The sequence below is a fragment of the Pseudochaenichthys georgianus genome, chromosome 22 (genome assembly GCF_902827115.2).
Source record: "Pseudochaenichthys georgianus chromosome 22, fPseGeo1.2, whole genome shotgun sequence".
NCBI classification, from domain to species: domain Eukaryota; kingdom Metazoa; phylum Chordata; class Actinopteri; order Perciformes; family Channichthyidae; genus Pseudochaenichthys; species Pseudochaenichthys georgianus.
In genome coordinates, this window is record NC_047524.1 from 25,454,352 (window position 1) to 25,476,076 (window position 21,725).

Genomic DNA, 21,725 nt, shown 5'->3' on the forward strand with positions numbered 1-21,725 from the left:
CTCCCTTTCTCTCTCTATGTCTTCCTCCTGATTTCCCTCACCTCCTCCTCCAGGTGTGCTTCCCCCCTCAATGAGTGTCTCAGTAGGGGGGGAGAATGTGAGGGTGATACTGGTGCCAGTCCCAGTCCCAGTACCCGTCTTCATCCCAGTACCCATGAGCATGTACTCCCAGTACACACCTTTTCCAATGGCGATGCCTGTGCCCGTACGTCTTAATATATTCTAAGAAAATCGTTTTTTTTTTCTGCAGCAAATTTGATGTAAACGTGTTCCTCCTGTTCCTCCCAGGTTCCAGTACCTATAATAGTACCACCACAGAAGAAGGAGACGAGAGACACTGCAGTGCAGTCAGAGCCTCACGCTGTGACGGAAGAACAACAGAGAGATGTTTCCACTGCAGGTGAGCAGCACAGAGTCCCTGTCCTAACATGGTGTATTACAACCATTTCAATCTGGATACAGTGGTAATATTCAGGAAAACTCTGATTTGACGAGATTAAAATTGTACATTTTAAGAAAAGAAAGGTTAATAGATTCGGAGTGGAAATCTCGGCAAGCAGTGTGAGTTCTTAAAAAATATTAACTTTTTTTTGCTTTTTATCTTTTAAATGATCACTTTTTTGTGTGCAGGTGAGGCTGCTTTTGTCCAGGTTTTTATGTCTTCAAAGGACACCAAAATTATCAGTTTTTTATCAATTACTCAAATCATGAAAGAATCTATTTTTTCTCGCATGACTCCATCATGAACAAAGAATCCAAGAATGGAGAAAGGTCTTTGGGAATTCACCTCAATGTACTAAACAAAAGCCAAACAATGTAAAAACATCTGTTTCCAAACTCCAACCAAACTAACGCAGTATAATCCAAGCCTTATTCGAACAGTAGTATGCTCACTACTTCCTGAACACAATCATTATTGCTAAAACATTACTTTTGAACTAGTTTCAGTGAATATGTGTTGGGGAAGAAGTGAACATATGACCGGATAATTGAGAAGTGTATTAAAAAGCAGATGTTTGATATAGATTTGCTATCTTCAGTTTTTTTTTTTAAAGAGGACTTATTATGCAAATGTTCCGGTTCACATTTCAATGTAGTGTCTCTACTGTGACATGTCTCCATGCTTTAATGTTCAAAAAGCTCTTTATTTTTCTCATACTGCCTGTGCTGCAGCACCTCTTTTCACCCTCTGTCTGAAACCAGAGCCCAGTCTGCTCTGATTGGTTATCTGGCCGGCTCTCTTGTGATTGGTCAAATGCTTAGAGAAGTCCCACTCCTTCTACAATATGTTGGAGTGCTAACCAATAGAAGTGCGACTGTTACATAGTGATGTCACTATGTTCAGAATTAAACAAATGGAGTGCAGTATAATCCAGGAATTAAACACATGGAGGTGTTTCAGGCAGGGGGGAGTGTGTGGGAGACCAACTCTCTGGAGTGAACTTTGGAATTTTAGCCTTTGCAGACCATTGACATGCACACAAACCTATATAACACACTACAGGAGGGAAAACCCCAAAAAGCATAATAGGGCCTCTTTAAATCATATAAAGCATGATAGTGGGTTGTGCGTTGGTGTTCGGATCAGGGGGTCACAGGTTCAAACCCCACTGCAGTCAGCATGTCGTTGTGTCCCTGGGAAAGACTTCACCCCAAATTGCTTTGGATAAAAGCGTCTAACAAGTGACATGTAATCTAATGTAATAATCAAAAGCAAAGTCACCCATGTATTTTCCTCCATGTTTCTCTGTGTGTGTGCTACAGACCAGAGAAGTCCTCATAGTGGGGACATGGAGTCAGAGGTGGTCGCCCCCATGATCCGTGAAGTTGAAGAGACTGAAAAAACAGTACAGGCCGACCTGCCGCTAACTGTGAGTTCAGAGAGAAGCACGGAGTCATCTGATCCCCAACTAAGCACCCAGCCAGAGGTTACTACGACAACTAGCGAGCCTCCTACCACCAGTGCTGAGCTTCAACCTCCCTCCTCTCCATTGATGGACCTGGAGACTGATGTCCCAACTGGTGAGACGTCCTACTACTTCACATAAATGGGTTTGTTGGGGTAAAAACTGGATTTTATGCTGCTACAACTTTTGTTTGTTTCTGCAGAGTCGTTGGATCAGAAGCCAGCTGCTCCACAGAGAGGAGTGAAGCGATCTAGAGACCCTTACAGCAGCCGGAAACGGGTGAGATTCTGCTCAGAGATCAGCAAAAAACTTCAACATTTTGTGCCATTATAAAGTGGGGAGTTGGTTGACAGCTAAAAAAGCTATAATATCAACGACAGCTGACGTAATAACGGTTCCGTGCTAGCTGATCTGCACCAAAGTACTCATTTCCTTATTTGTTTCCTCGCGTATCTGTCTCTCTCTCCACAAACGCTCACATGAAATGTGTTCTTTTGATGCGGCATGTCTTAGCAGTCCTTTACATTACATTGCATTTAGCAGACGCTTTTATCCAAAGCGACTTACAATAAGTACATTCGACCAGGAAGACACAACCTTGAGGAAAACAGAATCATATAAGTACATCAGGTTTCATAGAGCCAAACATTTCAAGTGCTACTCAACTGGCTATAGATAAGCCAGTCCTTTATTAGTATATAAGTGCTCTGTTAGCAGTTCTTTGTTAGTAATTCTATCGCTCGAGGTGGAGTCGAAAGAGATGAGTTTTCAGTCTGCGCCGGAAGGTGTGTGAGCTTTCTGCTGTCCTGATTTCAATGGGGAGCTCATTCCACCATTTTGGAGCCAGGATAGCAAACCCACGTGTTTCTGCTGATGGGAACTTGGGTCCCCCTCGCAGCGAGGGTGCAGCGAGTCGTTTGGCTGATGCAGAGCGTAGAGCACGTGCTGGGGTGTACAGTTTAACCATGTCCTGGATGTAGGAAGAAAAATTAAAACAAATATTTTTTAATTTTTATAAATAATAAAAATCGTGTTTATTGGGGGAGGGCAAGAATGTCAAATGTCAAGGGCCTGGCCCTCCCACGGCGCCGGGCATGCTTATTCACCACAAAAAAACTTGAGCGATGTAAGTCTTAGATAAAATTACAAAAAAGGATCTTAAATGACTTTATTTAACAAAGACAATAACGTCAATTTCATCTTTTTTATTGTCAATTTCATATCAGTAAAATGTTTGACTTTTGCCACAAGAACATTTAGCTTGGTAGGGATTGGTTTAGGGATTAAAAAAGGTCATTGGTTTACAGATGAGCACAAGAGGCAGGAGTTCCAGATCATTGTTTTATTGTATATTATGGACTGCTGATTGTTTGCTGGTTGATATGGCAGAAAAAGGGGATAACACCTCACAGTTAGTTTACATATTATATTTATAGTTCAAGTATTATGGCAGCATAGACAATAGACAATATTCAAGTTGTTTGTACATTAGTGAACTTTTCCATGAGAAGAGAATAGTCACTTTTGTTTTTACTTAAACTTTCTCTGATATTATCTCCCCTGGCTCCATAAGAATGTTTTACCTACCAAAGCCCCAAAACACTATCATATTCCTTGGATGTTATGTAATATATTACAAGTGTTCATAACCCAAATGTTTCAATTACGCCCAACATGCATTTTGTGCTCAAAGTCAATCTTTCATTGCATTTGAATGCATCTAGAGTCGAAGGCGTACTGGCTCCTTGAACCACAGTGCAGTGCGGACTCCCCCCGCCTCCAAACTGAACCACGTGTACGGGGTTAAAGCCTGGAGAAGCTGGGTCCAACAACAGAACCAACAGCCCACAAGATGTAAGACTTCGTTATCAACATCTAACCCAATGATTTGTTCCGTTTTAAACTGTTTTATTCTACACTAGTTGTGTTTTGTGGTCTCTCCCCCTGCAGCCAACATGGTGGATGTTAAAGAGGACGTGCTTCAGTGTGACTCTGCAGAGCTCAGCTTCGCTCTGTCTCACTTCATCACTGATGTGAGACGGCCCAATGGAGAGACCTACAGCCCAGACAGCATCTTCTACCTCTGCCTGGGGATACAGCAGGTACACACACACACACACACACACACACACACACACACACACACACACACACCCACACACACACACACACACATTATATTGTTTCATTAGTTTCCATCTTGATTTCCGTATTTCTTTTAAGGCAGAAGTGCAGAGAAGTTGGCATCGCAAGGGCTTCCATTATAAACGGCAATCAGAATTCTCCATTGGATTTTGGAATATTGAATAAAAACTAAGCTATGAGGCAAACACACGTTTATGATACTTACACATTTTTTTCAGCAGGATCATCTCCACATATTAACAAACCTTTTACAAAAGTTTAATCGTCAATGCAACAGCCAGAAGTAAATAAGGTAATGCTAGGCTATAAACGAACTACATGACGGTTAAATGGCGCTAAGCTAAAGGCAGCTAATGTTCGGCGTGATGACGTTTAATAGTTTAATTAAGCCATGTGTTAGCAACTGCAGTTTTTCTGACACATAGAAGCTTCAGACATTCACCAGTGGGGTATTAACTGTATTTTATGTCAGAGAACTATCTTATATTTAACCAAAGCTCTTATTTTAGGCATCTAACCAAATACACATGCTATGCTAAGTCATGCTTACTAATGCTAACTCATTTCCAGGTATTAGGACTTCCTGCAGCACCCATTGATTTCCCCTTCTTTTCTTCTTCTCTTTGGACAGTATCTGTTCTCAAAGGGCCGCATAGAGAACATCTTCACTGACGAGCTCTACAGTCAGTTTACCACCAAGATCAGCGGGATGCTGCAACTCTGGAAACCTAAACTACTAGTACCGAGTGGTAATATCATAAAGTCATAGTGGAGATATTCATCAAATCACACCACAGTTTAATCATGTCTATTTTCTGAAATAACCAGTCAATGTATTTTCATTTCTAAATGTCCTCTCTGTATAAAATATTTATGTCAGTTATAGATTCAGATTATATACAACTTTAAAGCTGCACTAGTCAATATTTAAATATTGACGACTACATGGATGTGTAATTACAGAATACTTTGATAACAGGTTCGCCATATCCAATTTATAAATTGATAACATGTAGTGTTTACAGCGTGTTCTACTGGCCAGAGGTGGCCAAAGAAAATATGAATGGTTTTAAATATAAGAAGATTCTCCCAACTCTTTTTTATGCTTTTAAAAAATAATTTTAAACACTCAACTATTTACATGTTTTAGTTCTGATTTAAGATATTTAAAAGGTATATTAGGTGAAATGTACAAAAACCTAGAGAAATCTGTCATTTCCTCTCAAGGTGCGCTTCACTTGGTTTATTATAGAGTTATATATTTCTTTCAGTTTTAATCTAATACACATTTCAGAACTTGGTCATTTTAAATTCTATATTTTAACCATATTACGGATTGTATCATTGTGTTCATCGAATGCCTGGATCAAGTTATCAGAGAAATATGCAGAGCTAAGCTTGGTAAAATCCTGCTGAACTGTAAACACCACTAAACTCTGTATTTGTTCATGTTTGTTTTGGACAAACCCCGCCCCCTCCGCCGTCCTCCTCCAGGTGCTGCAGTCTCCTCCCGGGTGGTGGAGTCCTACCTGTGGGAGTGTAAGCAGCTGGGCGCCTACTCCCCCATCGTGCTGCTCAACACGCTGCTCTTCTTCTGCTCCAAGAACTTCGGCTTCACCACTCTGGAGCAGCACCAGAGCGTCTCCTTCACCAACTTCACCCGACTCTCCAAATCCTGCAACAAAGCCGGAAAAGTCCTCTACCTCCGATACCAGCGGAGCAGCAAGGACCCCCACCACACAGGTACACTAAAGTAGAGGTTTTTTCTTCTTTTTGTATAATTTTGGTTTTACTGAATGAGTTGCATAACAATTCAAATGTCAACATGACACCAAAAATTCTCAAAAAGATAAAGAATAACAAGGTTGATGAAAAATGGTTGTCATCCCACTCATACTGGTCAAACAAACAACCACCACCCACCCACAGTAGAAGTAGAGTTTTTTCTATCCTGCTGAAATTCTTAATCTGACCGTACAGATGTAGCGCTTCATTTCAGACGCGTGGGTCCGTGATCGGCACGGGGTGGGCCCCTACTGAAAAGGAAAACCCCCCGCAGGACTTGAAACGCCCCCTTGATAAATACATTTAATTATAATGAAACCAGCTGCAATGGATCATGGATCCACCGGTGGAGCCGTGACAAGCTGCCACACTGGAACTCATGTGAAATAAACAGCTGATCTACAGGTATCTGATATAGCGGATATTTGTTAAGATCCATATATGTCACGGATAGGATCATATTCTGTGCTAAATAAGAGACATGTAATCATTTACTAAACATCACCATGTTTTTATTTAACAAAATAATGTTTAATTCATGTTGGCGTAAGTACAAAACCATCGCTATGTTTTTAGATCAGGAAATGCATCCAGGCTCAAACAAATGATTTTCAATCATCATCCTCACGATCATTTAATGTATCATATGTTCGCGAGTTGAAATTAATACACTACATTTAATCCACCTGAGTCTACAACAAAAATAATCGCTTTGTTTTTATATCACATCCGACCGGAGGAAAATGCAGCACGGGTCTCACTACCGATCATCCTAATCCCACGGGCAAACAATAATATGTACAGTGTTAATAGTTTACTGTATTATTAGTGTCTAATATTACTGGGGATTTCGGAATGGTACTGGATTTTGATTTATTGTGTCGGCTTCATATCGCAATATATTCCCGAAGTCTGAAATGCAAAAATGTCCCACATTAGGGCAATTCACCCTACATTTAATCATTCAAACAAAATCATATTTCGTTTCTTTTTAACGAAATAAATGTGGTTTAATCCACATAATTTACTGTGTTAATTGTTTACTGTAGTAGTGTGCACATTACTTTTCGCTGCTTGTTGCACCTGGTTAGAAGCTAAACTGCATTTCGTTGTCTCAGTACCTGCAACATGTGCAATAACAATAAAGTTGAATCTAATCTTGAGCAGGAACAAATGTATTTAGGCTACTTAGTACATATCTGACATAAACGATTAAACACATTTGTGCATTCTTTAAACCGAGTCAAGCCGAGTCCGGAGGTGGTGGCACATTAAAGTGTGCACCTGATTGTTTAACTTGAAGGTGCCTGATGACATTTAATCATTCAAACAAAATCATATTTAGTTTATTTTTAACGAAATAAATGTGGTTTAATCCACATAATTTAGGCCTACTGTGTTAATTGTTTACTGTAGTATTGTTTAACTTGAAGGTGCCTGTGATGCCCCTGTGGGTCCATCAGTAGAGAGGGTGTGGCTGTTCTGTCTGTGCTGCATTGGCTCCAGTGATTGCATTGATTACAGTAACTCAGGGCACCTGGGTCCGGTGTCCTGCAGCTATTTGAAGCTTCTCTGCTCCTCTCTGTTCTCGCTCTGCTTTCCCCTGCAGACACCTGGTTTTGTTGAGTATATATGGTTGTTACTTTAGTTGCTTTACTTTGTGCACCTCAACACTCTCACCCATACACATTCATGCAACCCTCACCCTGCATTTACACTACTGATACCACTGACGTCCACACCTCATGCCTTACTTATTGTTGCACTTCATTTAATTTGGATTGTTTCCTTTAAATAAACATGTTTTGATAACCGTTGACATGGGCCCTTTCTCATTTCTCTAACTCCCCTCCTCGACTCCTATCCTCGAGACTTAGTCCCGCCCACAGGAGATGCGAGCGGAGGAGCCGAGGAGGGGAACCGAGGAGAGAGGAGGGGAAGCAGCAGGCGGTTAGAGAAATGAGAACTCCTCTCCTCTGAGCGGTCATTTTAAAGAGACGTCCATTAATGATGACAGGAGTCACAGCAGCCCTCTGTCTGATGGACAGATGTGTTCATGACCACTTCTATATTATTTACTTTGATTCATTCACAGTGCGGTGTAATGAGACAATAACAGGCTACAGATGCGGACACACACATATATATGTATATATTTATATAAATATATACAATTTCAGAATCAAACAGAGCATTCATAATAACGTAACACTATCAGAGACTGGATATATCCCCCCCCCTCTCTGGTCGCTGCAATGAGGAAAATAAATTACGGGCCAAAAGTTTTATTTACAAGTATTACAAGTTAAGCAGAGGACACCAAACCAACTGAGACCTGTCTGTCTGCTGCATCTACACACACACTGTACCACACACACCTACACATGATCAGGCTACAGCTGTTGCGTATTTTATTATGTGAAGCACTGAATGGTTTTAGAAAAATATGGACTCTTTGTTTGTAGATATCTACTAAACTAAAGCAAATAAAGAGAGTAGGCCTGTTATAGAGTGATATATATTATACACACTGCTCTGCTTTCTGCACGGACCTCACAGCTGTTCTCTCTGTAAACATCGCGTCGCGATGAAAGCAGTTTCTAAAATAATATCCAGGGGATGCATGCAGAGCTGTCATTGGCTGAGATAAGTCTGGCCGTGCGTCACGACTCTTTGAAACATCTCTGTTCCCGGAAATGCATCCGCGAAGGAGCCGTGGAGGACCCATCAGTGTATCCTCGGTTAGAGCTCCTCCAGAGAGCCTCCTCGACGCTCGATCCTCGGTCCTCGACGTGCATTTAGAGAAATGAGATGTCCTTCAACATGGCGCGCTAAAATTCATTTCCGGGTCACTACCGGAGGACAGAGGAGTCGAGGAGGGGGATTTGATGAAATGAGAAAGGGCCCCGGTGTGTCTCCTTTTTGTTGTGGCCTTTTGGGCCAGGTCATAACAGTGCCTGATGAGTTCTTCCAGAAGAACTCTAGCTTGAATGGCCTTTGTATGTATACAGTAGGCCTACAGTATAGCCCAACCATGTACACCTTCCTTTTTTCCCGTCCAAAGTTTGAATTGGATAAAGGTAATGGTTATCGATGGTGCTTTTATAGCCTATTGTATAATAACTGTGTGATTTATATTGCTTTTCAAATGCATATATGGCCACCCATTTACACGGCTCTTCCCGTCAAGAATATGAATAGAACTTAGGTAGATCACTTTACATTTCTGCAAATTAATTTTTAATCACACACGTCTCCCCACGTCTCCCCGTCCCGAAAATGATTTTCATTTAATTTCAAACCTTTATTTAGACAGATAGGTCCCTTGAGATCAGCAGGCACCGACTGGCCATCTGGAGGACCGGGAGGGTGTGTGTATGTGTGGCCCGAGCGAGCGAGAGAGAGACCTTACGTGCGTTGTTGTTGTTAGCATCTGGTGCTAGCTAGCTGCGCTAACGGATATAAGGAGCTGTTTAAATGAAAACAGAGGAGCGCTCTATCCACACAACTGCACCGAGCACTTGACTTGATGCAGGAAGCAGACAGCGGGACATTGTAGGAGAAGTCAGCACACTCAGCACGGATAGTGCGCGCAACATGATTGCAGCGTCCAGGCAGCTCCCGTTCGAGCATATGCCTTGAGTTGCACATAGCTCCAATGATCCATCACACACACACACACACCATTTGTATTGTATTATTGAATGAGAGAGGTTCCAGGTTGAATTGAGGCGAATATTTGTAATGTTCAGAGGTTGTTGTGTTTAATATTCATGAGAATATTTGTCATTGTTCAAATGATAATAAACATTAGCATAAAGCATATTTGTCCACTCATATGTTGATAAGAGTATTAAAAACTTGAAAAATATTCCTCTAAGGTACATTTAGAACAGATCAAAAATGTGCGATTAATTTGCGATTAATCGCGATTAACTATGGACAATCATGCGATTAATCGCGATTAAATATTTTAATCGACTGACAGCCCTAATTAAAATATGTGCTTCCATTATTCATACTTCTGAAATATATCTGTATTAACTTTATATCATCGTATGTCCGTGTTTATTGGGTCTTTTTGCATGAAACAAAGACTGGCATATAGTTTCAAACCAGTACTTTCGACAGAAATACACATATACATCCTGTTGAGCAGGATCTACAGTTTCCAGTATTTTCTGTTTCGTAAAATGATCAAATGCGGCGAAGATATTTTTCATACTTTTGAAATGTATTAACTTTATATCATCGTATCTCCGTGTTTACTGGGTCTTTTTGCATGAAATAAAGACTGGGATATAGTTTCAAGCCAGTACTTTCGACAGAAACACACGGCAATGTTGTCCGGACTGTTGTTTTTATGCGGCACCGGCTTGAACAGGTCATGTGATCTGATCACGCCGGCGTGACGGTCGACTCCAAAGGGTTAATATTAAATACATATAAGTATTTTTACAACTTGTATTTAGAAATACTCTGTTGTAATTATTGATGCATAAATGTGTTCATCCATTCAATGTGGCATCTGCTATAATGGGGTTAATGTATGATATTACTTAATAATACAATACATTATAATTAGGGCTGTCAAACGATTACAATTTTTAATCAAATTAATCACAGCTTAAAAATGTATTAATCATGATTAATCACCATTCGAACTATGTCCAAAATATGCCATTTATTTATGTATATTGTTGTGGGAATGGAAAGATAAATGAAAGAAGGCGGATATATCAATTTAACATATGTTTATTATAACATTTTTCTGCATGTCAAAATGAAAGACAACCCACACACCTATCAATCATCAAACCGTGGGGTCTTAATTCATTACGTGTTGATTTCTATCAACGGGGGAGTACTTCAGGAAAGTCGACAGAGGGGGGGGGCTAGTGGAGTACTTCGTGACCACAGAGTGTGAACGTTGTGATCAGCTGTTTTAGCGCAGTTCTCCAGTGAAGGGGGGGAGAGTCTCCCTCCGCAGCCGGTTGGCGTAGTTTTGGCACAGTTCCGTTGTACAGACCGACGTTAACAGCAGCCCTGTCTGTGCACACGGAGACCGACTCTGTCGTCCGGTGATCTAACCGCCTTCTGGAAAAGCTTCACAAGTACGTCGGTACGCAAATACGCTTTGTGACACAAGTGACGGTACGCATTTCAGATTACGCACATAACCTGCGTACCAGTTATGTGCACCCCTGTACCAGAGCCATATTATTACTATTATATGGCTCTGCCCTGTACTACAGCAAAAGTATTCTCCGTCGGGACTTCCTGCAACAACACCACGCCGTTATCAAAGATATTCTATTGAGAAGACGATCACTACGTGACAAAAGTTTTCAAAACCGTGGCGACTGAAATCAATCTTACTAACTGCTATGGAGTCAGATTTGGGTCAATATTCTAGCGCGTAAAACAAGCTACTCACGAGCTGAAAATGTGCTTTTACACGCGCATAAAATGACCCTCGCGCGCAGATTAAACCCCCGCGAGCGGCTCTGCGCCCGCGAGTGGCTCTGCGCTCGCTCGCGAGAGAAACAGCCTTCTTGCTCGCTCGCGGGAGTGTCAGCCTCGCGGAGTCTGTCTACGCGCGCGTGAAAAGTTTCTGGCACTTTGGGGCGGAGCCACTGGACTTTGATTGACAGCTGCAAGGAAACCCGGGGTTGCCAGGTTTGATAAATGCCTGAACTACCAAGAGCCGAGGAGAGACGGCAGCAAAATCAGTTGGACGAGATTGAATGGTAAAGTTGTCCATATGTGTATATATAATTGTTGCATTTAAGTGATATATTGGTTGTAAAAATGTATTTGCTTGATACAAAAGGACATTCTTTATAACCAATTGCTTTATTATCACGCATTTGTAATATTTGTATGCTAGAACTTTTTGTATTCTTTTTGAAAAATAAAAAATAAATAGCTCACTTGTCATTCATTTTAATCCTTAATTATCCATCCAACACTGAAAAGGTGGTCCTTGTGAAGAGTCTCATCACTATATTCCCTCAGCTGAAAGTCATTTACAACAATAGTTTGCTGAAGATTAAGTTTGTTTTAACCAAGGTATAAGGTTTTTTTAGGTGTGATTTTATGAATGATCTATTCTGTCAACATTTGATGAATTAGAAAAATATTAATGTTTTTAAATGTTAACAATTATTTTCTTAATGACATATTGTGCTAATGAAATCCTTGTAAATAAATGTCCAATGAATTTATTCTTGCATTCAATTTTTTTGAATAAAAACCATATCCACCACCTGGTACTTCGTCATTGACACACAATGTGCAGATATAACACAATCAAATGTTAATTCTGGTTAAAGAAATATAACACAAAATGTGCAGAAATAACAAATGAGTGTGTTCATCTTGGTTACACATTTATGACACACAATGTGTAAAATGTGCACATTGTGTGTTAGGGGCATGTAACACATTTTGTGTGTAAAAATGATTTACACATAAATAAACACAACACGTGTTGTCCCTTAGCACACTCTGTAGGTGTGTTGAAATTCAACACATGTTGTGTCATATTTGACACATCCCTTCTAAGAGTGTTCAGCAGACAGTAGCTAGCAATTTTCGACAGATACAGCCCACTCAAAAATATATTGTTTTATATAAAATAAATTTTTATATATATATATATATATATATTAGCTGTACACTTTACGAATATAATAGTTTTTTATGGACAATTTTACCATTCAATCTCGTCCAACTGATTTTGCTGCCGTCACTCCTCGGCTCTTGGTAATGCAGGCATTTATCAAACCTGGCAACTCCGGGTTTTCTTGCAGCTGTCAATCAAAGTCCAGTGGCTCCGCTCCAAAATCCCAGAAACTTTTCACGCGCGCGTAGACAGACTCCGCGAAGCTGACACTCCCGCGAGCGAGCAAGAAGGCTGTCTCTCTCACGAGCGAGCGCAGAGCCACTCGCGGGCGCAGAGCCGCTCGCGGGGGTTTAATCTGCGCGCGAGGGTCATTTTATGCGCGTGTAAAAGCACATTTTCCGCTCGTGAGTAGCTTGTTTTACGCGCTAGAATATTGACCCAAATCTAACTCCATAACTGCTGTCTGTGCAATTTACTCCACGCGAGTTGGCAGACTTTATTTTGCTTACTTTAACATCATTTTTCATGGTAGGGCTAAGCCATTTCTTGGTATGGGTGTAGCCTACCCCAGCCATACCCTGGCGCTGCCACTGGTGGCATGTATGGGGCGGGCCATTCTGCACATGCGTTAAATGCGCAATTAATTCAAAAAATTAATTACCGCCGTTAACGCGATAATTTTGACAGCACTAATTATAATATATGATATGATAATTACATTTTAGTTTTATTCATTTCTTATTTCATAGTTTCTCATTATTATTATTTTTATCGCTCATCTTATTTTTGATTTTATTAATCTGTGTGAATCTGTGCTGTCCTGTTTTTCACTCTCACCCTGTTGCTGTTTGAACTACTGAATTTCCCCACGGGATTAATAAAGGTCCATCTTATCTTATCTTAATGTATAAGTTGATTTACTTCAATCTACTGTACTGTGTAAAAACACCCCAACAATATTACAAGAAATATACTGCATAAAGCAAACTATATACTTTATTTGATCTAAAATATTGATGTGTTTTCATTATAGTAGCTTGTGAAAACCATACAGGAACAAATAAGTGATTAAATGATACAGTATTCAGCAAACACAACTGCAGAGCTGCAAACATTGCAAACAGACTAAGTTCTACAACACCCAGTTGTCTTTGTGTATTTTGTGAATGAAGCGCCATCTCATGGTTAAATCCTGTAATTGAACAAATGGGGAAATTGGGCAACGCCCTCTAGCAATTTGGCAACACCCCCAGCCACTGGCATCCGCTGGGCTTTTGACTGGGACACACCCATGTGAGTCTGATCTGGAGTGCTACATCTGTATGTGGTGTAAAATATCTGGTATCCGTAATTGTTAGTATGACTACCTGAGTTGTGGTACTTTCTTTGTTTCCAGAACGGTATAGAAAACGGCAGGGAGAGGAAGAGATGCTGGAGATGCTTGAAAATGTCGCCAACCCTCTACACTGTCCTGTCAGGCTTTACGAGTTCTACCTCTCCAGATGGTGAGACACACACACACGTACATACACACACACACACACACACACACACACTGAAAACACATCTATTTAGATTCGTTTTGTATTAGCAACAACCCCATTTAACTGCTCTTTTAATCTTTATTATTCTTATTATTTATTTTTTATATTGTTTTCTTTCTTTCTTTCTTTTATCGTTTTATTAGCGACATCCCCTTTTAAAATGGTCTTTTATTGTTTTTTTCCTGTTTTTTATTATTATAATAATGATAAATTGTAATTATTGTATTTATTTAATGTATTTATCGTATTTAATCATTTGGTCTTATGTCTACCGTTATTTTACAGAGAGAGATGATTATTTATTGTATTTGACTTATTCCACCTTTTACTTCCCTGGTTCCCTTGCACTGTTGTGTTATATTGTAATGCTGCATGTATGATTTGTGTAATGTTGTTAAAGCACTCTGAGCTGCACCTGTGTATGAAAAGTGCTATACAAATACAGCTTATTTTTATGATTGTTATTGTTATTATTTTTATGATGATCCTCTCTGCTCTCTGACAGCCCGGAGTCGGTGCAGACGAGAAGCGACGTGTTTTTCCTGCAGCCGGAGGAGGTTGTGCACACTCACAGGTCAGTGTGTGCTCCAACATTAAAGAAACACACGAGTGACACATGAGTCTGTCACTTTATCGCCAGGGCTTTCTACCCGCCATTGTATTCATACTGTTTATATGTGTACCCTAATATGATGAAATGTGATGCTTTAGGGTCAAAATGATCTGCCACTATGTTTAACAGCAGAGAAAAAAAGGTCCCCTATACTGTTTTTCAACAATAGATTATAGGTCTCAGATAAATACAAAACATGTCTCTAAAGTGTTTGGGGAGGCTGTGGCTCAGTGGATAGAGTGCTGGACTTCGAATCAGGGGGTATCAAGTTCGAGTCCCACTGCAGTCAGCATGTCGTTGTGTCCCTGGGCAAGACACTTCACCCCAAATTGCTCCTGTGGGGATTGTCCACAGTATTGAGTATGGAAGTCGCTTTGAACAAAAAATGACATGTAATGTAATGTTTGGCTCGAAATACCAAACAGATCATTGCAGCATCCCATAAACCCCTCTGTTTCAGCCCTGTTTCAAAAGTGCTGATTCTGTGTCTGTAGCTTTAAATGCTAATGAGCTGCTGCTGGTCACGCCCCTCTGAGAGATGATTGGTTAAAAAAACACAATGGAGGTCTAGGAAGGGGTTCCAAGTGATAAGGTGTTACCTGTTGGTGATTGGCTAATGGTTGCACCACCCAAAAACATTGTGACATCACAAAGTGGCTCAAATCTGATCAGCTCATTTTCAGACAGGTTTTTATATAAATGGATCAGGACAAAAAGAGAGGGAATCTTTTTGTCCTGAAACTTTCTGAATCTCTTTACACAGAGGGGACACATGTTGATGCATAAAAGACATGAAAAAGTGGATTTTGAATAATAGGGAACATATAAATAATATATATATAATATAATTCCATATAAATAACCCCTATGGACTAACTCAATCCTTACAGAAAGCCCATGATGAGGTTGTTTATAAACGGCTCTATAAAAGCTACAAAAAGCAACACTACAGCTTCTACTACCATTACCTAGGTATTTCTGGCAATATATGCATCAGGACAAGCACCAAGTGCCAGTCACACAGTCAGAATTTTGTTTAGGGGAATTTTCTTATTTGTATGTAATGTCTATTTCTGACCCTGCAGTTCCCTGTGGTACAGCTGTCAGCCACTGGAGGGCGCCACTCTGCAGAGCATGCTGTCTCGCATTTTAGCCGTCAGAGAGGTGCACCAGGGGCACGGAGCAGCCTCGGCCCCCGCTGATGACGACGCTTTGCCGTGAGGGGGGGCTCTGCCTGTGATATTCTCCACTGACGTACAGGTTAAAGGGAATCACTGGTGACCCAGCCCCATTTATTCAGACAAAGACTGACAGGTGTTTGAACTGGGCACACAGAAGAGAAAGACAATTAAGACACATTTGAAGAACATTTCATACGGGATCCTTGTGTTTACTTTCCTCAGTTTTCATTCCCTCCCCACATATATGAGTTTACATACTTTGTCATAAGTCTGACAAAGGGATACATTGTTAACACTGTCTCCTTCTTTCATTGTGTCACAGTGATAATTAAGGCCATCATTAGTACATATGGCAGTTCATTTTACAGTCGGTTAAGGTCCATGCTGAGCCTGTCAGATCACTACTCATAGTGCCTCTCATATTTGTACTGTTTTATTATTATCTACTTATGTGATATTACTTTTTTATTATTTGTCATCCCATGTGGCCTTATTTCCTCTTTTTTTTCCTCAATTCTTTCCTCTGGAGATAAAGTAAAAAGTGGCTCATGAGTCATGACCCACATCCACTTTATTTCAGTGAATTTTTTTGTTCTTCCATTCCATTTGTTCCATAATTTGAAAAATAAAATTTGGATGAGCGGCAGACAACAAGTTATTTTTTCTATCCCGCTATATTATAACAAATTGTGTTAATGGTTTATGGTATAGTATGGCTTGTGTTGGCCATACTTACAATCAAAACAATATTTTGAAAAGACTTTGTTTTTTAAATGGCATATATAGATGGAAACATGGACAAAATGTTCCCAAACCTGTCAGGATGTACTGAACGTGAACACCTTTACATCTTGTAATGTCCATTTGATATCATAGACTTTTGGATCATAATTTGGATAATCACTAATTTCCAAAATAGTTTTAACCTTTTTTTAATTTTCCTTTCATGAGTGGTTCAGAATTCTAGATTTGTAATACAAAATAGTTAATTTGTCCTTTTTTTATGGTCATAATGACTCGACTACCCACAATGCTATGTGGTAACACCATGTTTCTTGTAATGCTTTTTTGCCTCAAAATTTGACTCATGTTTGATAACAAAGCTTTGTATTACATTGCCGTGGGGACTGATTATAAGATTCCAATCTAAGAGTTCTGTAAATGATATTTCTTAAACCACACACTGCTGAATATCACTGCTCCCGTCTGAAGCTCCGCGGGTCAGATTCTATGTATTTCCATAAAGTGTTAAAAAATCATCGTATTCCCTTCTTTTCATTTAAAATCGGACGTTGAGAGTGTGTGTATGAAATATCAGATATATAAACTCAAATATATATGCCATCTGACACCAACAAAAGAGAATCGTGTCTTACTTTGATGCCGTAGCGCTCCCTCATGGACATGGTGGCGGGAGGGACACAACCAGACATGTCCAACAGGGGGAGACAGAGACTGCCCATATTCCTTGTTTTTTTTACGTGCGAAGCAGGGATAGCACCAGTAAGCACAACAACCTTTACCAGAAATAAACAAATACCAGATAAGCAACCGATAAATACACCTATTGTAAAAATGACCAATACCTGTAAGATCCCAGAGACAAAAAAAACACACCAATATGCACACAATCATTTAAAGGTCCCATCATATGCTTTTCTGGTTATTACCCGTCCCCTTGTGTGTTGTGTCGCTTTTTCTGCATGTAAACGGTCTGCAGAGTCACAAACCCTCAAAGTACACCCTGTAGCGAGTCCAACTCTAACACAGAAAAGACCTGTCCATGCTGCCTCAGAGCGCCTCGTTGGAGATTTTTCTTTTTCTATTTTTTCCTTTTGGGTCCTATTGACATAACAAAGTCCAAATAGACCAATCCGCGGAGCTCCAACAAGGCGTGTAGGACAGAGAGTGAATACACATACTATACAGAGATGCTATGAGAAACCAATGTGAGTTTGGAACATTGAACAATGTAAATCTATTCTAGTAGACCTTAACAATGGAATTATGATCAGTAGAAATGGCCATGACATGGGACCTTTAAGATACTAATAAATAATTAGAGTAAGTCAATTACCTTTCCTTTCTTAAAAAAATATTTCAGGTTCACTTTTCTTACATTAGATTTGGCTGTGTATTTTTGCTGTTATTTCATAAAACATGGATGAGTATCTAACATTATTATTTTGAAGTATTGAGTTCAAATCGACACATAAGATTGGTAGGTTTGTTGCAAAAAATGACACATTAAATCAGTAAGGAAATGACTAAGTGTACTGTAATCCTTTGTGTTTTTATGATGCAGCTAATATCAAAATATGAAAGATTAATGTATTTGAAAACTACAGAATAAAAATGAACAACGTCTTGCCCTTTGAGTAAGCAAACAATGCCCTTTTGTCACATAATCATAGCATGACTGTGCAGAAGAGATACAAATCAAATATAAACTATACTTGTAACTTCTCTCATAAAGAAAAGAAGTGCAGATACTTACACTCAGGCACATTTTGAAAGCAGTCACAGATCCCTGATCCCCACTCATCAGAGTTCCTGGTGTCCATCACACGCTGAGGCTGGCTGATGATCATTTTGGAAGTCATGATGGCTTTCTAAAGGAGGAACCAAGACTTAGAGTTCATGTCAAAAATGTTTGTTATTGGTGCTTGTACAAAATACAGTCATGTGCAAAGTGGCAACAAAGAAATCATGGGTGCTGGCAATACCCTTGCTACAAGATTGAAACAAAAAAAACACACCACATACTTGACGTATTTCATAGTTTCAGTTAGAACGTTACATCATTTTACAGTATAATAGAATTTGTTCAATAAGATATTGTAGAAGGACACCACTCCAGTGCTGCTCTGGTGGAGGCTTGTAAGCATGTGAGCGTTATAAATATAATACTAACCCGAGGACAAAGTATTGACATTTTTTAAGTATGACAAAGAAGTCATTTATTTGGTTTTTTGTAGACACTGACACTGGATAACAGCCTGCCGATAGATCAGATATCACCAGTATTTGTCATCCCGGAGGGGAATTACAGACAATGTGCTGTGTCATCATTTCAGTGAGTTGTTAGAAAATAAAAGTCAGGTAATTTAAATTGTCCAAACTAAATGCTTTTTTTGTCAAGAAAACCTTTTCCACATTTCTAGAGTTTCTCTTTGATTTTCAATATATTTAGGGTCCAAAAATCCTCTGCCATTTGAATTCTCACATTCTTATATTGCTTTTTTGACAATAACAGTTACATCTTCAAGCCAAGCAGATTAATGAAGAATACACACATCTAGAAATTGTCAACAAAGGTATTTTCTTTCTGACCTATGGATATAAAGGTGGAATAATATTTCATGGCAAATTGCCTTAAAGCAAAGTTGGTGCTAGTTAGTGCTATCCATAAAAACAGCACACACTCTACATTAGAGAAAAATAAGATGCATACAGACAGGTTACAAATAATAAAAGCACTATATATAAATATATAGAGTAGCTACTACTTATGCATTATCATGATAGTGCCGAGTTAATATCTTACCTGTGTATGTGTGTGTTGAGAGAGCTCTGAGTCGTACGTCCTGCAGCCGGTGTCTGCACTGAAGTGCATATCTCTTTAAATATTCAGCTTTTAAACTCTTTTTTTAACATGGAACTCAATGGGAGGAGCCTTCAAATCCTCCTACCGGTCCTTTTGTACTTTTTGGTATCTTTGTAAAGATAAACTAATTTAATCTGTCTTGAAAGACACACTTTGCTTTGCCCAGGAGTGCGACACCCTTTTCTTTTGTTCAAATCCTGTTTAGACAGAAACCGGATAAGACACCACGTTTTGCAACAATTACCGTAAAGTAAATACCATTTAAAAAACCAGACTCCTTCCCACTTCCACGGATGGAGGATGACTGTGTGGAGCGTGTAGGCTCTGCTAAATATGTCACAAAGTTAGACCTCCTAAAGGGATATTGGCAGGTACCCCTCACAAAACGTGCCGCTCAGATCAGTACCTTTGTTACACCCGATTGTTTTTTGGAGTACACAGTTATGCCTTTTGGGTTAAGAAATGCCCCCGCCACTTTCCAGTGGCCGATGAACAGAGTCTCATGTGGGGTTGGCAACTGTGAAGTTTACAGTATTTAGATGATATTGTGGCCTATTCGTCCCGAACCTAATAAAATACCCAATATTAACGGTGTGTGTGTCTGCCCAAGGACAATTTAAGGTAAAACCTAATAGAGGTGTCATACATACAGGCCCGGTTCTACGGGGGTGCATAAGGGTGCATTGCACCCTCAGTTGAGTCGTTATGCACCCTCATTTGAAAAATTAAAAGTAAAAAATATTACATTTTGCCTACTATTACTAACAATAGTAGGAAGAAGAAGAAGAAGAAGAAGAAGAAGAAGAAGAAGAAGAAGAAGAAGAAGAAGAAGAAGAAGAAGAAGAAGAATATAGTTGAAATAAAATAAATTGATTTTGTGGTTGAATTGCATTGTCTGCTGCATTTATTTGATCAATTTAAACGGTAAGTAACGTTATTATGTCAGGTGCGCATGACCTGTGCCGCTGCACATTCATCATCTGCAAGGTGCTTACACAGCAGTCAATGATGGAAAATGGTTAAAACAACCAGCCCTAATTGACAGCATACACTGCATCTACTGCAGGTAATAACAGTTCAGATCATGGGGACATTACGTTACTGTCGTGGACACTAACGTCCTCCTGCCCGACTCGCCGGCTTTGCCCGCCTCGCCCACAGAGGCGGAGCAGCCACAGCCGTCTTCGTTACCCCAAACACTGCCACCCCTCGGCGACCCGCAAGTGCCAGAGGACCTCGCAAAACAGAGCCTGCCCAGGTATATTTAAAAAAGTACCCAACTCGCCTGTCCAGTGGGGTAAGGCGCTCAAATATTATATTTTGACCTAAATCAAAATATAATATTCTTTTCAAAAGCCTCTTTTGTCTGATGCTTCAATTAATTTTAAACAGACAGTTCAACAGAAGGATACCCACACATTTTAATTGTATCATTTAAATATTGAATTGTTCTCTCTTAGTAAGATCCCATTTTCAATAAAATTACGGTCTTACCTTGACTTGAAGATTAAGTCAATTTGCCTATCCTTCTGGACAAAAATCGCTATTACTTTTTTGTAAAAGTCCTCCTTATGTTCTTGTAGTTTCAAAAGTCTATCATAAATCTATGATAGACTTAGATTTATGATTCGAAAATTATAAAAGTAGGGTAAACATGTGGATATTATCCGGCTGAACAAAACGTTCATTTATCTAACAGGTTTGTTTCCCACAGACCTTATTTGGAGCTATTTTCTAAAATCCTATGGAGAAGTATCATTGCTTTTTTGTGGAGGGAAGCCATGCGCAGCTTACTTCCGGGTTTTAGGACGCCTCACTGCAGCTCTCTCCTCTTCACACACCACACTTTTCGCGGCACACGTACTTACAGCCAATCAGCTCTGAATGATGTGAGATGACGTATGGTGGGGAGGGCAGCACTTTGCCCCTAGGGTCATTATTTTGTTGCCACACACATTAAATAGGAAAATATTCTGAGCATGCGCAGTGTAGTTTTTACAGTCACCATTGACTTAGACAGTAAGAGGGAGGGGCAGGATTGGGTTTTGTCCCACATGGCTCTAAACAGCTCAATAGGCACACACTGTAGACACTAATTAGAAGAACACAGACTAAAACAGCAATGTACAGACGAATCAGATGATTAAACATGATCTTAAAATATATTTAATATATTTTTTAATTAATTTTTTGCATTTTTTTGTAATCATTATTTTTAATACTTTCTGCTGACACTAGGTGGGGGCTGTGCCTGCCCCTAATGACCAGTCGCCACTGAGAACCATATAGAGAGGCGAAGTCACGCCCATCTACTT

General features: G+C 39.7%; 1 protein-coding gene across 3 annotated transcripts in view; it reads left to right on the top strand.

Annotated features, from left to right (window-relative positions):
• LOC117467506 (zinc finger MYM-type protein 4-like) overlaps positions 1-18,054 on the top strand; it is a 57,069-nt gene extending 39,015 nt beyond the window's left edge. For all 3 annotated transcript variants that reach the window (XM_034111147.2, XM_034111149.2, XM_034111150.2), the window contains exons 19-29: positions 54-205; positions 289-400; positions 1,765-2,022; positions 2,110-2,186; positions 3,632-3,761; positions 3,858-4,009; positions 4,684-4,801; positions 5,547-5,795; positions 13,862-13,970; positions 14,515-14,583; positions 15,708-18,054. In XM_034111147.2, the coding sequence (XP_033967038.1) occupies positions 54-205; positions 289-400; positions 1,765-2,022; positions 2,110-2,186; positions 3,632-3,761; positions 3,858-4,009; positions 4,684-4,801; positions 5,547-5,795; positions 13,862-13,970; positions 14,515-14,583; positions 15,708-15,843 (1,562 nt within the window). In that variant the 3' untranslated portion in view covers positions 15,844-18,054. The remainder of the gene's footprint in view (positions 1-53; positions 206-288; positions 401-1,764; positions 2,023-2,109; positions 2,187-3,631; positions 3,762-3,857; positions 4,010-4,683; positions 4,802-5,546; positions 5,796-13,861; positions 13,971-14,514; positions 14,584-15,707) is intronic.
• Positions 18,055-21,725: the final 3,671 nt, after the last annotated feature.